Source organism: Thunnus albacares, chromosome 11, assembly GCF_914725855.1.
Source record: "Thunnus albacares chromosome 11, fThuAlb1.1, whole genome shotgun sequence".
Classification (NCBI taxonomy): Eukaryota; Metazoa; Chordata; class Actinopteri; order Scombriformes; family Scombridae; genus Thunnus; species Thunnus albacares.
Window position 1 is genome coordinate 23,131,583 of NC_058116.1, and position 20,700 is coordinate 23,152,282.

At 38.2% G+C, this 20,700-nt stretch overlaps 1 protein-coding gene across 1 annotated transcript; it reads left to right on the forward strand.

The window, feature by feature from the left end:
- The first annotated feature begins 9,859 nt into the window (after positions 1-9,859).
- Positions 9,860-14,171, forward strand: cdk5r2b (cyclin-dependent kinase 5, regulatory subunit 2b (p39)). Its single transcript, XM_044366887.1, has one exon. It carries the CDS (start codon positions 11,341-11,343, stop codon positions 12,232-12,234), a length of 894 nt encoding a protein of 297 aa, XP_044222822.1. The 5' UTR covers positions 9,860-11,340; the 3' UTR covers positions 12,235-14,171.
- Positions 14,172-20,700: the final 6,529 nt, after the last annotated feature.

Genomic DNA, 20,700 nt, shown 5'->3' on the forward strand with positions numbered 1-20,700 from the left:
TACAATTGTTTGACCGTATACTGTGAATGTAATAAAGTAGGAGCTGTGTTATCAAATATTATGTTTCTAAGTTATGATTTAAATAAGATTAAAGCTCTATTCAAACAGAAGGAAAATTACAGTGGAGAATGAACTATTCACTGTGCTCCTCTGTAATTGAAGTCATGGTTCTGGACAGCATTTTAACCATGGGGAAATGACAGGATATGGTCTGTAAAAGACATGGATATTCAGCAGGACAAAGCCAAAAGAGAAAGCCAAAAGCATCTCAAGGGGGGGGCGCCGGAGTACTGAAGATGAGGCAAAGACACTAAAATATACTGATACCAAAAAATCGTAATCCTTCTCGGAGTCATAACTCAGTCATATCTTAACACACAGACATGAAACACATATTGATATCATTCAGTGTGACTTACACTTTCCGGGAATATCATTATGTCTGATGTTCATTGCCAATATACCTCCATAAACTCACTTAGAAATCATTGAAAGATATGCTTCATAAATTGCATGAGAATCATCAAATCTCTGAAGGATATAGCCGTCAATATTCTATATTTTTCTTATTGTCATCAAATCTAATGTGTAGAGCCAAACCTTCATATGCTTTCATAATATGTGGATATTTGTGCTAGATTGAAAAGTTCTATACATTAATACAACATTTTTTTTTTCCATAAAAATTATCCTAGAGCATGCATAGTATGGAATTTATGAATAGTCTAACTTGTCCTGAAAAAACAATATATGACATGCCTTGGTGACACATACAGTATAGTCACTCTGCCATAAGACTATAAATGAAGGAAATGTAAAGTATTAAATGCATTAGTGTGGAGAGAGATGCATGCTGCAAACACTTGCACAAATGCTGCTACTTACTTAAATACAGTACACATGTCCCATCTTTATAAAGCTTAATCGGTGCTTTTATCATTTAATCATATGTCTGAGATGTCAGACAGCGTTTAGCATTTCAGCAGGCACCATCTCTGACATTTCCAATGCAGCAGAAAACTTGAAATGTCAGATCAGACATCATCAATACACCAGACTCACAGCAACACAAACAAACACAATCTATGCATGTAAAAACAAATCAGAGAGGAAATATAAAGTGTTGAAATATTTTTGACAGTGATGCAGGAAATTTGGCATGTTTTAAGAGATTTCAGAAAAAACTGAGCAGACTCAAAAGAGATGTTAGAGGGATTTAATAAAGGTTGTTTTAAAAAAGAGCAGCAAGATTCTGCAGAGATTAGGTAAATCTGAAAGGCATCAATGTCTAGTTCTGCTCTCTGTAGCTGCTGATGTGTTTCCTCACTCGCATTTAACACAAACATATTATCTAATCCAGCACTCAAGATTCATGGCTCTAGCTGATATTTGACTTTTGTTGATGAATCAGTGTTGATATAGAGCTTCAGCGATCAGTCGATTAATCAATCATCAGGAAATTTGTCAAGATAACCAATTTAACGTTTTAGTTTTTTTTAAAAGCAAAAATGCTTCTCTTTGCCATGTATGTTGTTCGGTTGTATCAGTATGTGTATCAGCACCACACACACACACACACACACAGGCAAATTTCCAATACAAACAAATTGATTCCAGCTGTGTTTCATTAAATAATGAGTGCTACAATTTCCTTTAGAAAGTCAACCTCTTACTAACAAGACAAACAACATGAACAACAAAGCTTTTATAATTTACCATTTACTGTATTTTTATGAATGTATATATATGCATTGCTTGTAAGCAGCAGTTTCATTTTGTTTTGTTTTTTTCTTTTTTTACTGGGTGGTAAAAAATCCACATAGGAATCAATACTCAATAAATCACTGTCATATGTAAATGGCAGTAAACAGGAAGAGGTTGTTTTTACTGTAAGGTTTGTGGAAGACATTTATAACGTGCATTTAGTACAGTGCACACTGATATTGAAGACTGATTTGATCTTTGATAATACTGTAGAGATTTGTGTTACTATATTTATTTGCACTGTGGGTGAATCAATACTTATGCTTTATATATTTGCCTTTACAATGTTATGAGTACGTATACAATACAAGGAGGCACTCAGAACAACATGAACACTTTCTGGTAAACCAAATCCATGTTGACTAGTTTCACCTTGAGCTTGAGTGAAATTAAATGAAATTTTTGCATTATTTTTCTATCTCCTGTATATTATCCATGTTTGTGCCTGTGTCATATATCACAACCATGTGTACAAACATTAAAAGTCAGGAATTTAAAGCATTGCAATATCTTTTTTCCTACAGTATCAGTGTTATGAGGTGGTTTCACCATCCACTGTCTCCCTGCTTACTCCCACTGTCCTGCTGGCAGACCCTGACTTAGTTGACTGGAGAATTCTGTCACTAAAGCTAATATTAGACAGATATCTCAGAAACCTTCACTCCTTCTCTCCTCAGCTTTTCACTAGAACTAATTAAATGCTAGGATGAGGTGGTGAAGTTGCCTGCTAAAAGGAAATGTCACCAGTAAGCCCTGTCTGACAAATATTTCCACATTTGCAGATAGTTGGATGTGACTGCCCTCCAGTGGTCAACCTGCTACTTGTCCACCCTGAATAGGCCTTGCTACTTGTCTAATAACATTAATGATAGCTCTGTTCCATGCACAATAACCGGACCCTGAAACCACAGTAGCTAAATGGAATTCAACCATCATGTTTTTACTGCTTTTCCTACTTTGTAATGTGAAAATGTCCTCAGTGAAAAAGGCATCTATACAGACAGATTCAGACGAGATTGTTTTAGACTGGCTGTTTTTTTGAAATTATGTTGCTCAGTTCCCAGTAATTATAAATGCAAAAAGGGCAAAACAGCATCTTGATTAGTCTCATTTGACTGTATGTACTATATGTGTTAAAAATATAATGTTTTGATTTGACTTTAAATAATACTCTTGTCAAATAGATACAGTATGTTTGCTGGACAGACACAAGTAGAAAAAGCAAATGGCCACACTATTATCCTATTTACATACACAGTTTGTTTCCTTGAAATTAAAATAGATAAATTAACGGGACAACTATCAATCAATCAATTTATCAATCAATTTTTATTTATATAGCGCCATATCACAACAAAAGTCATCTTAAGGCACTTTTCACATAGAGCAGGTCAAGACCGTACTCTTTAATTTACAGAGACCCAACAATTCCCCCATGAGCAAGCACTTGGTGACAGCGGTAAGGAAAAACTCCCCTTTAACGGGTAGAAACCTCAAGCAGAACCCAGCTCTTGGTGGGCGGCCATCTGCTTTGACCGGTTGGGTTGAGAGAGAGAAAGAGAGAGGGAAAGGGGGAGGGGGGACAGAAGAACAACAATCATAACAACAACAATAAGTATAAGCATCAATAGCCAGGGAAGGATGCCATCAGGACTGTGAAGGACCGCAAAGGCTTGGCCCAGAACCCAGGGTTTCCTGTGAGATGAGAAAGCACAAAAAACTCTGGGGAAGAAGCAAAGCAACTACATGGAATTAGTTTCTAACTGCTTCGGAATCCAAAAATAAATTGATAAATATATAAAATAGAAAAAATTTACATCAAGCTGGTATTAATGGTAAGGTGGTTAAGTAAGTAGCCTAGTAAATCTTAACTAATTACACATTTTGATTCAATACGTTAAAAAACTCTTTGGTAAACTAGATAACAACACAGACAAGACTATATGTAGAACATATACTGACCTAAAAGTATAGATTTTAGGTAATATTAATGAAAACAGGTGCTTTTAAAAAAATCTGTGCTTTTTTTTTTTCTGTAGATGAATTCTGAAAATGAATACATTACAGTCAGCTCAAGTTAAAATATTCAATGTGGGTAATGCAGAAGACAATAACAATTGCTGCAGCTGCCACAGTTAAACTAAAACACCACCAGGGGGCACATTACCACAGAAAGTGGAGAGAGAAATTTCCATGTCCTCCCTTCCTACATCATCTTGCATAATATGTGCACACAGCAGCTGACAGTTTTGATGTTTTAGCTTTTCCTTCCCGCTCAGTCAGCAATAGGCTTTGATAACCCAGTCATTATACTGTAGATGACAAGTTTAAGTAGCTGTTATGATTCAATCTTCCTCAACATCTATTCATTCTGCATAATATGACATACTGGATTAAATAACATTGTGAACAATGGGACAGAATTCATAATTGTATCAAAATTGCTATATTCATTATTTTCCCATGTGCTGATAGATAGTACTAGATGTTCTGTCTGTCTGGTTAATTTACTCATCAGATGTTCCCTTCATCCTGGAATGAATCATTTTAGTGATGATCATCTGGAATACAAAACAACTCCACATGGTGTGTGTTTGTTGTTATCACTACATAAAGTATTGATGTAGGAATCGCAATGTAGACGCCTTGCATCTGCACTGCCAGGCACTGTGGTTGATTGTTATTTATGGCTCTATATTGTATTTAATGTCTCACCTAGCTCCTTGAATTTCCATTTTTGCCTCCATCTTTCTCTTTGTGAGTGTCTTCACCACCGCAGGATTTTTTTTGTTAAATAAATGCTCCCATCTTCTTTCCTGAACCTCTTCCATCACTTACAAGACACCTTTCTCTTACCTTCCATTCCTCTTCTTTACACCTCCTCTCCTGCTATTTTCACCCCTCCTCTGTGACTCAGAAATTAGCAGTTATGTCAATTAATGGTCAAAATATTTGATGTTATTAAACTTCCCCAATAGTAACCTAACCAGCGCAGGAACCTTGCACAGTTAGTTGAAATTAATTTTGTTCCAGCCTGATGTACTCTTATATACTCTTATTTCCACGTTTTTTTCATATTTTTCTTCTGAGGAGAATATCTGCCCTACATTTGCAGTTGTGATATAACTTTTGTATCTTGTGAGCACAGTTGGAGTGAAAAGTCTTGTCCAAAGGGCCACTGCACACAACCTAACCTGCCCAGCAGTAAACAGCAGACATACAAGGTTAGCAACTAGCTAAAGAATCAGATCTTTCCCTCAGGAGTTTGTGGAGACCAAAATCAGAGCTAAAAGAGTAAAGGCACCTTTAGACTGTGTGACAACATTGTTCATGTAAGTGTATTGCATGTTACATTGCGTGAGACACCTTTAATAAAATCTTGGTTACAGTATGTGTCAAACTGTATGATATCAATTTGAGGCTGAAAAAGCTGAAACAATTTGGAAAACGCCGAAAGGTAGAAACCTTATTCAGAAAACCGCACTTAAGAAATGTCATGCCAGCCAGTGTATTCTGTGTCATTTCATGTCATATTCTGATGTTTTGTTTGTAGATATTGGTTGTAACAGCAGTCACATTGTGAAAATTTGCTCTAAAATTTCTGATGCTGTCCAAATTTTGCTGCAGACCGTCTTCGGTCACCAAAGTTCCAAATCGATCGTCAATGGACATGTGTCACAGTGTGATCCACAGTTCTGGATTGTCGACCAAAGATTTTACAGTGTTTCTCTCATGATTGTCAACTCCATAAAATAAAATTGATTTTCACTATTGACACATGCAGCTACGTTCAGGAACATTTCCGTCTTGCGCCTCTTCACACATAACGTGGCAATGCCAGAATAGATGGGACAAGGGATAGTCCAGCAGATGGCAGTAATGCAACACTTATGGATGTCAACCACCATAAAACTCCACAGAAGAAGAGGGCAAACCTCAAGAGGCTCAGATCAAACTTTCAAACTAGGCAATACTGATCAAATATGAATCAAGACTGTGTTACTGCATTGCCTATTTCTCACCTCAAATGTTTCCAGAAACATATTTTAACCCAACTTGCAGTACGTCACCTACACGTCAAGTGTGATTGGTTCACTTGTTCCACGTGAAAGCATCTTTCGTCAGACGGATATAACCCTTTACGTGCTTGTCCCTGCAATGTTACTGCTTTCATTCACAACACAGTCATACCGACGTTTTCCCTGATATGTTACTAGGTCTTGAGGTGGGAAATTGGCGGTGCAGATTTCCCTGAATATTGATCTTTGCTCCCATTCACACATGACCCCATGCAAGAAATGTTCCTGAACATTTCAGGGATAGACTGCATGTCTGAAAGGGGCTTTACATTCATCAAGTCATTAAAAACATGACTTCAAATAAATGCTAATGTTGCTCTGTGTCTGTTGGATGAGCAAATAGGCAACTGTTTGCATTGCAAACACATAACAACTTTATAAGATGATAATACTGTATGTCAACATTGTGTTTACAGTTTGTTCTGCTGTCCCCAAGTGGCCTGAAAAATCGGTTAATGCAGCTTTAATCCAATCAGCAACTACCTCAGCTTGAGGCTGAAGCCAATGCAGAAGTATCTTAAAGTGCAATGCCAAAAAAAACCCTGGCTCTAATTGACTCCTATACAAAAAACGCCTCTCTAGAAACTTCTCTCTAGAAATACTAGGTCAACAAGTCATTATGGTCTCAATCACTGAATTTTGTAATGGCATGCTTTACATTTCATATTCAAAACATATAGGCCTACTGTGTGAGGCATTTGATTACCTAACTATCCATTTGCAAAATTACATAAGCATAATATGCTATGAAAGTGTTCAGAAACAAAAATAACTAAGATTAAAGACAAAGACAAAAATCCTCCCACACAGGACCAGACCCAACTTGCCACGGCTCTCTCAAGTGTTGTCTTCCTCTCACCACCCTAATCACCCAAACCTATGATTCATGGACTCTTGTGGTTTCCTTTGGTATCTGCATAGTGATATCTAACAGAGCCAGCTTGATGCTCCATGTCTAATATATTGAAATTATGCTTCTCCTCTGTCACATCCTGCTCTGTTTTGTTTGATTCTGATGAAAGAGTGTTGTTTGATCAGCATCTGATTTATAATGTGTTGATCAAACGTTGGCATGATCAAAAGAGTTTGTGTGAAATGGGTAGCACTTTACAGTTATGGCACATTATTGTCTTTCATCGTAAACTGCTGAGTTTGATTTAAATTACCTTTCAATCTTTCATCTCTTCACAGTCACTTTGGTTGACAGTTTCAACAGACAGCTTATTGGTGATGACAGTCATGCCAGAGTTTAATCATCCTTATGATACACATAGATGATGGTGGTAATGATGATTAGATCATGCTGATGGTGTCTATTGTCTAAGTGATGATGATGATGATAATGATGATGATGATGATGATGATGAGGGAAAGTAGTGTATATGGGATAATTAGTAAGATTGAAGTATAATTTAACTAGGTTACTGTAGTATCCATATCTACCTTCTCTGCAGCTAAAATCATCAGATCCAAGTGTAATATTTGTGTTTTTGCTTGTCAAAATGTTTTATCCGCAAGCTTTGGATAGTTCACTGAATCCTCTCTTAACTTTTGACAAGACCTTGCAGATAAATTGCTGCAGGATTCCAGATATTTCACATTGCCAATAAATTAGCTGTATTATGCTAAACTTAGTACATTCACACTGTGATTGACTGCACTGCATCCCTTGGGCCTCATGGTTCCTCACCATTTACTATCCGAACTGACAAGAGATCAAACGCATGTGGAGAATGCCAGGAATTTAGTCAAACTCCACTAAAGCTCCTGGGAGAAGGAAAGAGAAGGAAAGAGAAGCTATAAAAAGCAACTGGGTATACTCTTATTTCTCTCTATGTACTTATAAAAGATTCACCTCTTTTTTTAAAACTTTATTTAATCAGGTTAGTCTTGTTGAGATAGAGTCAATAAAAGCAAGTACAAGTCATAAAAAAGATCATAAAGATTTAGGAGAATAAAAGAATCTAGCTTGAGTGCATTTTGCAGTTCATTCCAGTCAAAAATGCACACAACCTGAGTCCAGTTCAGCCAAGATCATACATAATGTATGAAATATCTAAGGATAAGTATCAGATTGTGTATTGTAATTACAAGATCTAAATGAGCAGAGAGATGTGAGGTAGTTTGGAAGCTTTATCAGTAAAGCTTTATAGATGTAGATGAATATTGTGAGATGATTATTCCTTCCTGTCAGTAAGGAAGTTCATCCAACTTAATGAGAGTTTAACTGCTAAAGTAATGATGGCATAGCTTGACACTACAAAATATCTCCATAATAAAGTGACATAAATGTTTACCGAATAATATTATGGTTTAGAAAAAAAACTTTAATTCTACACAGAAAGACTGGTTTTAATTTGATTTTTGTGAGTCAAATGTTGAATATGAATCTTTGAATTCTTAAGTATTTGTATGACTCAATAAGAGTGATATGAGTACCATTAAAGTTCTGGTTTGGTGGATGTGGAGAATAACATGTACTTCTGCATTTAAGATAATCTGTGGTTAAAAAGTGATTACCTGAGAGCATCAAAGGCAGATTGAAGATGGGTCTGGGTTAGAATGGAGCCAGGGGCATAGGAAATCTGCGTGAAAATGGAGGTACCACTATAATGAAAATCATGATGTAAGCCCTGTGGCATCCCATTACTGATAATAAGAGGACCATCAGCAACAGGATGAGTTCTCCCTGTAAGGTAAGAGTGGAACCAATTGAGTCCGACATCAACCAGGCCTACAGATTGTAGTTTGTAATCAACAGTATAAAATGCTTTTGAGACGTCAATAAAAAGAGTAGCACAAAATTATTCTTTATCCATAGGAGAGACAATATCATGGATTACTGAAACTGCAGATGTTATTGTGCTGGGACCCCAGTGAAACCTGACATCTGTGGCTGTAGAAAATTCAGTGAGTCAATAGTAGAAGTTCAGATATTGGACTGTAGTTGTTGAGATCACTGACAAATACAGTACAACCACGACACTTTCCATGAAGCTGGAATTATACTTGTTTAGTTAGTAACCAAACTGAAAGAAAACTTGCAGTCAGAAAAAGAAACTGAGGATTTGAGGCTTCCCACTGCTCGTCAGTTACTGTGATTATCTACGGATGAATCAGCAGAAGAAGAGAGAATGATCTTCAGCCCCGGGCAGTCTACAGTTTTCATTCAGAGTAGAAAAAATGCACAGTTCATATTTATTTCGCAAATGTAGTTGGCATTTCAATATATTGGATTTGGGGAACTATAAGAAGAAGTAGGTTGGAACACAGTTTGATAGTAATTTATCCCATAATCCTCTACAGTTAACTCACTTCTGATGACTCCATGGTGTTACGCTTTCAGTGCTATTAGTATCTGTTTCCATTTCAAGTTGAATGGAAAGATCAGACAGCAGTCATGTAACTTAGTGAAGGGGTGCCAGTTCTGATTAAGGTAATTGGATGACCCTTGAGTTTCCTGAGACATGCATGCACTCCTACAGTCGCCGGGTGTGTGATTAAAACTGACCTACTACACAGTTGCTACAAAACACTTTTTACCTCAGTAATAAAAAATAAAACATCCCAAAGACAAGCCCTGATCAAAATATGTATTCAGATGTACAGAGCTGTCAGTACCTGGCAATTTAAATTGTACTATGCATAGTTCAAATACTCGGAAGCTGCGGCACAAACACTTTGTACACATTTCTTTCCAACAACTCTTCAGGGAACATTCTTTTATAAACATTAGGGAGAAGAATGAAGTGTTTGTGTGGTTTCAAATATGTTGAAACCAGTTCAGAAGAGAAGTTTTGTAACCTTTATTGAACACACACAACAGCACTGGGTTTGTTTACACACAGTATGATTAGACTGAGGATATTTCTTCGCTCTCTAATTTGTTGTTTGTACATCAGAGCACAAAGGACTTGCAATATTATGAATATCTTGAGCTTGTCAATTCAGAAACTCCAGGAGATATGGATGTCTTATGCAAAAAGATTTATTGACCAAAACAAACTTGATCGACCAAGGATATAGCAGTTACAATTCAAAGTGCCGGTATAGACCCAGTAACATGCCACCGCAAATCTGAAGGAAAAGACTCCAGGCGACCTTGTCCCTATCACAACATTGCTATAATATTGTTTACTTTAGCGCTGTCTCTATGGCAACAATAATAAAGCCAGGTTGGCTTGACTGGGAAGAAAACAGCTGTCTGACCTTCACAGTCTGCTTGTCTAAGGGGCATTTCATACATGGCACACATATGAAAATAGAAGCATTTCATATATGAAACATATATGAAAATTGCTTCTCATGCAATATGTGATTGGTAATGTCTCCAGCTCAACAAATCCCTACATAAACAACACCAGTGGTGGAGCAACTGAATTTGAACAAAGGCTGCTGGTCAGTGATACCAGGAGCAAAATAACATTTATATGTATATAGTTAGACTTCCTGGTATACATGCTGGTCTAACAGGTGACACACCATGGTGTAGGGACTAGTGGTGTACCACATCACAATGTGGAGAAATCAAAAGGATGACAAACTATATATTTTAAGTGTGAACTACATAATTTGCAAGTTATAATCCAATATGAAAATGTAGGTCTTATGCAAGTTTTTGCCCAAAAAAAGTAAAAAGTAAAAACATTTTACACTGATGTTCAGATGTCAAACAAGGCTTCCCAAATTATATTAAAGGTGTCCCAAATATTGTTGCTCTCTGCAGCATTGATAAAATGATTATTCTTGATTTCAATGTGTGAAACGTGTGAAATGTCAACACAGTGACAGTGTTACTTTGAACTGACTTAACTGTTGATCAACGTTTCTCCAAAGAGAGCATAGGTCAATTATTCCATAACCATAGACTATATTAATTTAAAAAGAAAAACAAATACACCTATTGTATAGTAATATATTATTGTATAGTAATATACAATAGGCCAATGAACATATGCCACATCTCTCACCGTTGTTGGACCTATTTTGGTGAGGGGAAAATAGTCTGATTTATAGATAGCAACCATTTTCCAAAGTTAAGTGGACTAGTGGAGAGGGAACAAGAATAGTACTTGACACCTGTATTTAGGCTATCATCAATGGCAACCTTGTACTGAACTCCTACTGATTGGATCATTGATTGTTTTCTCTCATTGGCTGGCTCGGCTGTCAGTCAGGAGCTGCACTTGCTGGTTTGTTTAAACCCCTTGATTTACGCAGGGCGACTAATCTTCGCTCAGACTACATTCACAGGATTGTGGCGCAGCGTCTCCACGCCGAGACGCAGACAGAGCATCTGTTGGATTACAACTTCACTTTGAAGACGAGCTCCATCTTCGTTCCCTGCCGCACAGGAGTGATTACTTGGAATGAATAGACGTGTAAATGGAGTTTAAATCGTTGTCGTGACTATTCTTCACCGCCTCGCACCTTGCAGACTACTGCGTATTGAAGTTGAAGCAGCATCCATACCTTCGCGGCTCTTTCCTGTGCAGACATGGGAACCGTCCTCTCCATATCTCCGGCGTCAAAGAAGGCATCTATAATGGATGCCGACGTCGCAGGAGATGGAAAAAACGATAAGAGCCTTAAACGGCACTCTATGTTCGTCTCTCTGTCCTGGAAGAAGCTGGTGACCAATTCGGCCAAGAAGAGCGCAAAGAAAGTGACTCCGAATCCGCTGCCCGCCCGTGAGCTCCCGTCCAGCCAGGTGGCTCAGCTCAACAACGAAAACATCAAGAAAACGCACCAAAACGAAGAGAAGAAACCCAAAGCACCGATCCCAGTCCCGGTGCCCACGGTGCCCACGGTGCCTACGCAAAACAACGAGGCTGTCAACCAAAACGGAAGGCTCTCTACGGTCCAGAAACAACCCAGCCGTCTGTCTCTGCTGTCCCCCAGGCGGATAGTCATCCAGGCTTCAACCGGGGAGCTACTGCGCTGTTTGGGGGACTTTATGTGCCGCAGGTGTTATAAGGTGAAAGAGTTAAACAGCGGAGAGGTGATCCTTTGGTTTCGAAACGTTGACCGGACTCTTTTGCTCCAGGGCTGGCAGGACCAGGGGTTCATCACGCCGGCTAACGTGGTGTTCGTCTACCTGCTTTGCGATGATACAATAGAGGACACCGTTGACAACCCCGCCGAGTTACAGGGCACCTTTCAGACTTGCCTCTACCTCGCATACTCCTACATGGGCAACGAGATCTCCTACCCACTCAAGCCGTTCATGAACGATACAAACAAGGACGTTTTCTGGGACACGTCGCTCCGGATCATCAACAGGATGAGTGCCAAAATGCTGCAGTTGAACGCAGACCCGCACTTTTTCACCGAGGTCTTCCAGGACCTCAAAAACCAACGGGATAGCAGCGAGCCAATCCTGGACCGCTGACATGGAAACAAACGGACACTTGTGTGTATTTTTAAAACATGAATGTTATGTGCAAAATCACATAACTGGGATGGTTTTGAATGTAAAGGCCAACATTGAAGGCTTCTCACATCTGGGCTGAATCTCTCTCTAATGGTGTTACACAACTTCAGTAGGGTGTTTAGGCAACAGGAGTTTTCATAAATGCATGCCAATGGTAATATTGTCCTATTCTGTCTTGTCCCTTGAGTGACGCAGGGATTGACTTCGCGTTACAAACTTCTCCTTAGGTGACATTCAAATCCCCATTTCATTCATGATTAGCCCACTTTCTGGGTTAGTGAGTGGATGTCGCAGTAAGGTGACCGAGGCAGGACTAGAATAGACCCGTGTTTGTGAGGAGTGGAGAGGCGGAGCTGTCCGAGGTACTGACCTGTGCAGTTATTTCTCCCTTTGCTCCCTGCTATTTGAGTCACTTGGCCCCACAACAGAGCCAAGTGTGGCTTAAGAGGACCAGAGTCAGCCCAGTGCACCTTCAGCACATAAGCCTAAGCCTTGTAAGAAGAGGTATAGCTACAGTATATTGTACTTTTAAAAACTCTGAGCCACCTGTCAACACAGTCACATGCAACAGATATCGAAGCATGTTTCTTTAAGCAGACAAAACACTGTAGATGTTCCTCTCTGGGTATAAGAAAACATCTGCAGACTTTATCTAGATGATAAAACACTATGCTGCATGGCTATCTGCATATCTGATATGTTTCAGCTCCTCTTCTATGATTAAAACCACCAATGTCTCCATAACGACCACCTCACTTTGAATTAAAACGACTTGGTTTTGCCTACCAAGATGACACTGTAATGATGCACTGTAAGTAGGCAGTGGGTTCAAATTTAGTGTAAGGGTAGGGGGCAAAAATGGAAAAGTAGTGAAGGGAGTATCTTCTCTCTGGAATGTGATAAACCAAACTAAATGGGCCTGTAGCTGGCCATATAGCAAGAGTATCAATCTAGGGCCTCTGTTGTGTATTGCTTTATAATATATTGCAGAGGCTAACATTACTAGAGACTGAGAGGAATGTACAGTTTTTCAAGAGATTTTTGCAAAATCTCACGTGTGCCAACTATTATTTAATCTTGGCCTGATACTGTATGGTTTACATGTACATATCCCACATTTACTCTTTATTTTATTTCCCTCTGCTTGTTTTGAAGATGGCTGTATATGATGTAGTTCAAGCATAAAAACAAATAGAGGTCAATGGTCAAATAGTCTTTTTTTGCCCTTTTCTGTAAATGTGTTCTAGGGCTCGTTTCGCTGGGTTCAGTTCAGCAAAGACAATTTCTCAAAATGTAAATATTGAATGTGAAGGGTGTCTTGTTGTTAAGTGACAGAAGACTATCATTTGCACTTGCGTGTCAGACACTATAAGCTAAAAGAGATTTGACTCCTACTCTGAAACCAAGCTTACAGGGCAAACCTGACAGTCACTATTCAGTATTATGGTCCTTTTAAAAGCTCATTGTGATGTTGTGTTGTGAACCCATTGCTTGGAGAGTGGAATGTAATGCTGCTATTTTGCACAGCTGTGAACAAAGCTTTGGATGTTTTGCACAGTGTTATAACATAATGGTCATGTACCAGTGCTTTATTCCAGGCGCTGGAGTGTTTGCCATTAAGTTTGCAGTTAATGTCACCAATGGTTCTAGGATGATCATCTGTGAACTAGATCTTTAGTACAGTTATTTTTCTTCCTGTGTTTCATCGATGGAAATTGGTATTTAAATGTGTAAAGTTGAACCAGTGTGTTGTCATAAAATAGGTTCCTTGATAATGCACTCTGGTGTTGCACCACCATTGATTTCACTCCCTCTACATGTTATGTTACAATAAAAGGTCAATACAATAATTGTTTATGGTGACCACATTTAAATAAATCCAAACTTATGTAGGATCTCTTGTCTCTCTTGCATTCTCTTCATTTAGTATTTCTGTCTTAATGTAGAACATACTTTATTTATATATCTTTATTGGCTTGTGGCCCATGTTTGTACAAACCATGCAGTTTGCTGAAGCAGTAATCAACTTGGACAGCCTCTTATCCACTCACACCACCCACTAATCCTTTGATTTGCAGGGAACTCTTGAGACAAGCTTATGCAATAAAATAAGTCCATGACGAATATGCTTACTGGGATGTTACTTTAGGTTGCCATGAGACAGAAACTCAGGAGATTTCATTGGTTGCCATGAAACTGAAACTCATCAGAGAGAAGTATTTTCACTTAGAAAGGATTTTTTTAATATACTGTATTTGTAATAAGACACATTTTAAAGAGATATTGACACAAAGACAAAATGTTTGGAGGTTTTACATCCTCAGGGGTTTACGCGTATAAGCAAATGGCAGGTATATCTTTGTTAGACCACCTCTATTTCTTTTCCAGATTATGTCGCAGTTCATGTAGCAGTGTGATACAATGGACACAGTGAAGCATGCTGGCACATATAAAGGATATATTTAGTTTCCTGTCTGAGTGTCTTGGGTATTTCAAATGGGGCCACATACTGAAATGGGAACACAGACACTAAACAAAGAAGAAAGTAAGTTGTAAAAAAAAAAAAAAAAAAAAAAATCACACTTTGACGCAAAATCTGCAACATCTTATAAACTGGGCTCACACATTTTAGGTATGTGCAAAATTGGAAAGAATTAAAGAGAAATTACGCAATATGTCTTTTAATCTTAATTGCATTTAACATTAAAATGTAACAGATTAAACGATTTAAAAAGCTTCCTAAGATGTGAGCATTTGTACATTGATGATGTACTGTATGTGAGAATGGAGCTGGATTGATAAGGGTTTCCTCCTGTTTTTTGTGAATAAGCCATGTGGGCTGCGGGGTTCCTTCATATGATTGGCTAGAATCTGCTGCAGTCTCAGAACTGTCTGTGACTCTCTATCTCTCCCTCTCTCCCTCTCTCTCTCTCTCTCTCTCTCTCTCTGTCTATGTTATTGGAGCATATTGTATCTATTTACAGAGCAAAAACAGAGAAAGGTAGACTGAAAAATGACAAAAAAAAGAATCATGACAGAAAGAGAGCAGGAGTGAAATAGTTTAAGAAGTGTGCAGGTGGAGAGAGAGAGGGAGAGAAACTGGAACGGGGAGACAGAAAAAAGGGGGGGGGGGGTGGCAAATGAGAACACAAAGAGGGATAGAGAGGAGAGACATAGACAAACTTCCTCTTTAATTTACTGCCATCTTATGTCAGTCCTGTGGTAATAAAAAAATAGGATCAAACCCTAATTTTATTCATCTGAACTATTTAAATTGAGCTATGTAAAGGTGAAACGTAAGCCACATTAAGTACTAATGCTGTACCCAACTAAGCTCTTTGATGTCTGAAGAAAGGAAGGAAGGAAGGAAGGAAAGAAGGAAAGAGGAAAGTTATGTTTTAAATAAGCCTTACATGTACCAGTTTTGTTTTTGTTGGCAGAAACATTACAAATTGTCAAATGATTGATCCACTTTTAGTGGCATAAAGACAAAAACTCTAATTTTGAAACCTGAAAAGAAAAATACTCGCTCAGTTACATGACCTGTGAGGTCTTTCTTGTCATAGTTTTTTTTTTCTCAAGTCTTAACAGGTTGACTTCATGGTAGACTCCTGCAGTAGTGTTATGTAATATTCTCCCAGTGCAGTGTAGCCAGCCTTCTCCTCACTATTAAGATTCAACCCAGGTCTCCTACATATCTGTCTGCCAGCCTGCTTTCTGCATTCTTCTCTGCTGTGTCTCTATAGTAACAGCTAGGTAAGTGAATGAGAGCTGCACAGAGTGAGCTGTGTGTGGTTGCATGTGGGTTGAACAACTGCACAACACATGCAGACTGATTAATAACGAGACATGCACACAATGTTTCTGAATGTCTGTCGGCGCGGGCATGTCTGTGACCCTTCCACATCCAGCCACTCTGTCACTTCTGCTTCAGCGCCTGCTGTATTTACCACTCACCTGCATTTACCTTCTTTATCTTATTACTAGTAATGAAAATAGAGCAACAGTACAATTTATCCTCTGCTTTACCGATGTCAGGCTTTCAATTACATTTCAGTGTACAGATTCTCATTATATTTTTGTGTCGTACTGACTAGAGTTGAGAACTTAGATATAGCAGACAGTGTTGAGAAGCCTGGGAAAGGTGTTATCATGCCACAGTATCCTTGGTCATATAGAAATACTCCAGCATATTCTGGTTTTCTCAAATGTAGGATGAGGTTTAATCCAGGTTGTTTACCTGCACAAACACATAACCAGAATACACCAAAAACCTAATAATAACCAGGAAACTAGATTGCTCATAAACACACTCATTGTGTGTAGGCTGCATTCCTATTGAAGAATGTATTTTGCATTCTGTATTTTATTTTCCATTACATAATACAGTGGAGTCATTCTCTTTAAAGGTCTCCTGCTTTAATATGTTTAGACCACACACCTCGCCTTGAAATAGAGCATGAAAACTGATGGTTGCATAATGCCTTATTTTATGTAGGTGTTGATCAACAGTTTCTTGATTGCGATGGCCAAATAAATTGCATGATGTAAAATGAAGATTGATGTTAAATTGTCTCTTCAGTTGCCAGCAATGCTAGTGCAAGACAAGGAAATAAAAGATGTTTTTATTGTCTTGTAACTTGTAATTTTACAAGTCTTAAAGCAATATTCAGCTGACCATATGAACACTGAAATTGGCTTTGCTCGCTGTAATCATTCCTCCTGTTCTGACCATTAAAAGATCCCCTCCAAATGCACTTGTATGAATATAAGTGATTGGGGACAACATCCACAGTCCTCCTTTTGTGCAGAAGATAATATGAGGCTTCAGCCATCTGAGTTAATCAAATCGAGTTAGTACCCTCCACAGTTACAGTCTTTTTAGTATAAATGTGTGTCCCTGTTGAACTGCAGTGGAAGGATCGTAACAAAAAGAGAACATTTGGCTCTAAAAATACTGTAACTTTGAAAGATATCTACTTGATTTGACTAATTTGGATGACTGAAGCTTCATATTAGCTTCAGATAAACTTATAAATACATTTTTGCACAGAACTGTGAATTTTGTCCCCCATCACTTACATTGTAAGTGCATTATGAGGGGATCTTTTATTGGCGGGAGGAATAATTACAACAAGAAAAACCTATTTCAATGTTCATTTGGGTACCTGAATATTGTTTTAAGACAGACAGACTAATTAAACATATCCTTTAAAGTCCCCTTCCACTCAAAAATGTGTTTAATCTTGTTCCTACCATTGAATGTTTGCAGAATGATGTAGTTTGACACTAGAAGGCTGTTTTCACATTCATCTGCTGATAGTTAACATTGTAAACATGTTCTGTCTGGTCTAACATTCATCACCTTTAGCTGAGTGGAAAAAAAGACCAAATCTGGACCAACTGTGGGAACACCCTATAGGGATTATGTCTATTTTGCCGTCCTCTTGCGACATAACCCCCCTGCTAATCTCTTTAACTAGATTACCCCAGCGTCAAGTTACACTGAGACACAGTTGGTTGACACTTTTACACAGCAGGGTGAAGTCAGGCTTAGTAGGGAAACTTAGGCCAAAGATTCTTAATTAAGATCATTGTTTGTTTCTGATTATAGTGATTTGTTTCTTGTACTGCCATTTGATGTATATGTTATATAACTATATACTGTCATGCTTATATGACACTTTTTATATTTAAATTTAGCTGTTATATAATACGTAACAGACACAGAACTGTATACTAATTCCTTCATTCACCACACACCTACACAGTGTTCATTGTTTTGCTCTTTATTTTCAAGTGAATCATTTCACACCGCATGAATCTGCATGATTATTCATCCATTTAGTTTTACGTAACAGCCAAAATCCCACCCTGGATTTTATATAGAGGTAATCCAATCCGAGTACCATTAACCAAATTGACAAATTAACATTTCAGAAGCAAACCATCACTGGTTTCCCGTCCTCCAGTTTTAATATTTAACACAGTTGGGACACTCGCTGAATTTAAACTCATATTTCACCAAAATTGTAGCTTTCATAGCCTTGAGCCTGGAAGATTTTTGATAACGGTTTAACTCATATCTGGAAACGTCTGGAAACACAGTCTTGTAATAGAGTCTTGTAATAAACAGCTCATCAGAAGCTTGTGTTGAATGATTCTCCATCTTGCCATCTTAGCATTATCAGCAGGGAGGTTTGGTGATTCTTGAGTTTTTCACTTATTATTATGTTCACATATACTTACTATATTTTCACAAGGACTAAAGCTACCAAGCTCTGAGCAGAATATGAATTATTAAACCATTTCCCAAGTGTTTAAAGGGGATATTCCGAGTCTCATGATGAAATGGATACATAACAGAAAGTTTCTTATATTTCTTATTTTTTTAATCCCAACCTCCCTGAAACACTTCATCAATGTCATGTTTTGTATTCATTTATATGAAAAAAGCATGAACTTTCCCAAGCATGACATAAATACAGATGGGAGATTTGGCCGAGGTTATTTTCGGTTGTTTTTGTCTCTTTAGTTCACAGAATGTAGGTCTGTGTCTAGACAGGTGGGTGTCACATGCAGTGGTCCAAATTGCTCTTCTTCTACCTCTCTACTCTCTCTTTTCATTCTTCTATTCTTTAACTCTATGATTCCCTCTCCTTTCCCCTCATCTTTTTCTCCCTCCCTCTTATTCTCAAGTCTATTTCAGAACCACACGTAGGTGTGCTGTACTAATTTAGCTGAGCCTTCATTACCACTCTCTCCAGCTGGAAGAATGACTCACTGACTTCAACATTCACACAAAACCCACTGACTGCCTTGCCCTGAATCCTAATAATGCTCTTGTGTCTAAAATAGTGAGACCTATTTTTTCACTGGATATAGGACTCATGAATACCTGTCAGGATATAATGAAAATTATAATAAAAATAAGATGTAGAAAAGTGATTTTAAGAGAAGTTACAATCTGCAGTTTTAAATGTTTTACATGCAAATTGTCTCATTTATTTCCCTTAAGGTTCTTATTCCACACTGTTTGACAGTGCCATGTATATTCTGTATCGCCACAGGGTAGAATTTCAGCCAAGTAAATTCCAGTTTCCGCCTACATGCACTCGAACTCAAGTGCAGGCTTGAGGACCAGCTGCCTGACAGCGTAACGTTTAAAACAACAAAATTAACATCATCCTTTTCATAATGACCATTATTCTTAATTTATTCATAGTAAGATTTCACAGCAACACAGCTCATTGTCCATGAATGCAACACTGTAGCCCTCTGTTAGCTCTCAGATGTCGGAGCTTTCCACCATCAACTGAACGCACCTCCTAGAAAGCTTCTCAAAGCAAGTCATGTCTGAAACTTTACAAAGCAATGATAACAAAAAGTAAAGATTGCTACATGCTCAGTGTGATGGATTACCTCAAGCAGTTTAAGTTGATTTTTACACTGACATGACCTGAAATCGCAGCCTGCCCAGAATATAGTATATTCATAAAATATAAAAAATGACGGCATGCTTTGGAAAAAGACCTGTGGGGATGTAAACCACAGGCTATGTGCATTGTAGAAGATAGTTTACGTGATGCAGAAACACCTGCATGATCCTGTATGATTATATAACAAGGAGTTATGTCCATATGGCCATAAACAATTGATAATCTGAGAGAATTTTGCACTGATTTGGTTGGCAATTTCATCAAGCAATATTTAGACATAACTCAGAGATTTTTAAACTGATCCTGTCTTAAGTCTAAACTCCTTGTCTTCATTAATTTTGACTTTTCAAAATTATTTACACAGAAATATCAAATATCATTTCTTAGTCCTAAGTAACATTAGTACCAAGATATTATCTCGTCTTTCTTTCTTCTCCTCCTCTTCCTCCTCCTCATTCTTGTTTTCATCTTGCTCCTCTGGCTTCAACATTCACACTGTTAATCCTGTGGCTTGCAGGGAAAACACCCACCAAGTTTGTTATGCAAGAAGAAGAGAGAGGATGAGTGCTGCTTAGCAGCAACAATAGGCGCAGCAGATTAGTAGCAGAGCAGTTGGCAGAGAAGACGATTACAATGTTGAGGAAGTGACTCAATCCCTGTGGAGTTTCTACTAAGCACCACAAGGGGCGAACAACATATCAGTTATACACACCTGTGTGTGCCTGTGTGTGTGTGTTTGTGTGTAGGGGTGTGTGTGTTTGTGTGTGTGTGTGTGTGTGTGTGTGTGTGTGTGGAAGGATAGATACTGTATGAAGATAGAGATAGAGATGCTAGTAGTCTGTAAAAGACATAGGCAAGAAAGAGAGTGAGAGAGAGAGAGAGAGAGAGAGAGAGAGAGAGAGAGAGAGAGAGAGAGAAAAGGTCACTCATTCACAACAACAGTCTTTATGTGTGTCCTGCATAGCAATAGGAAAGAGTTGGGGTC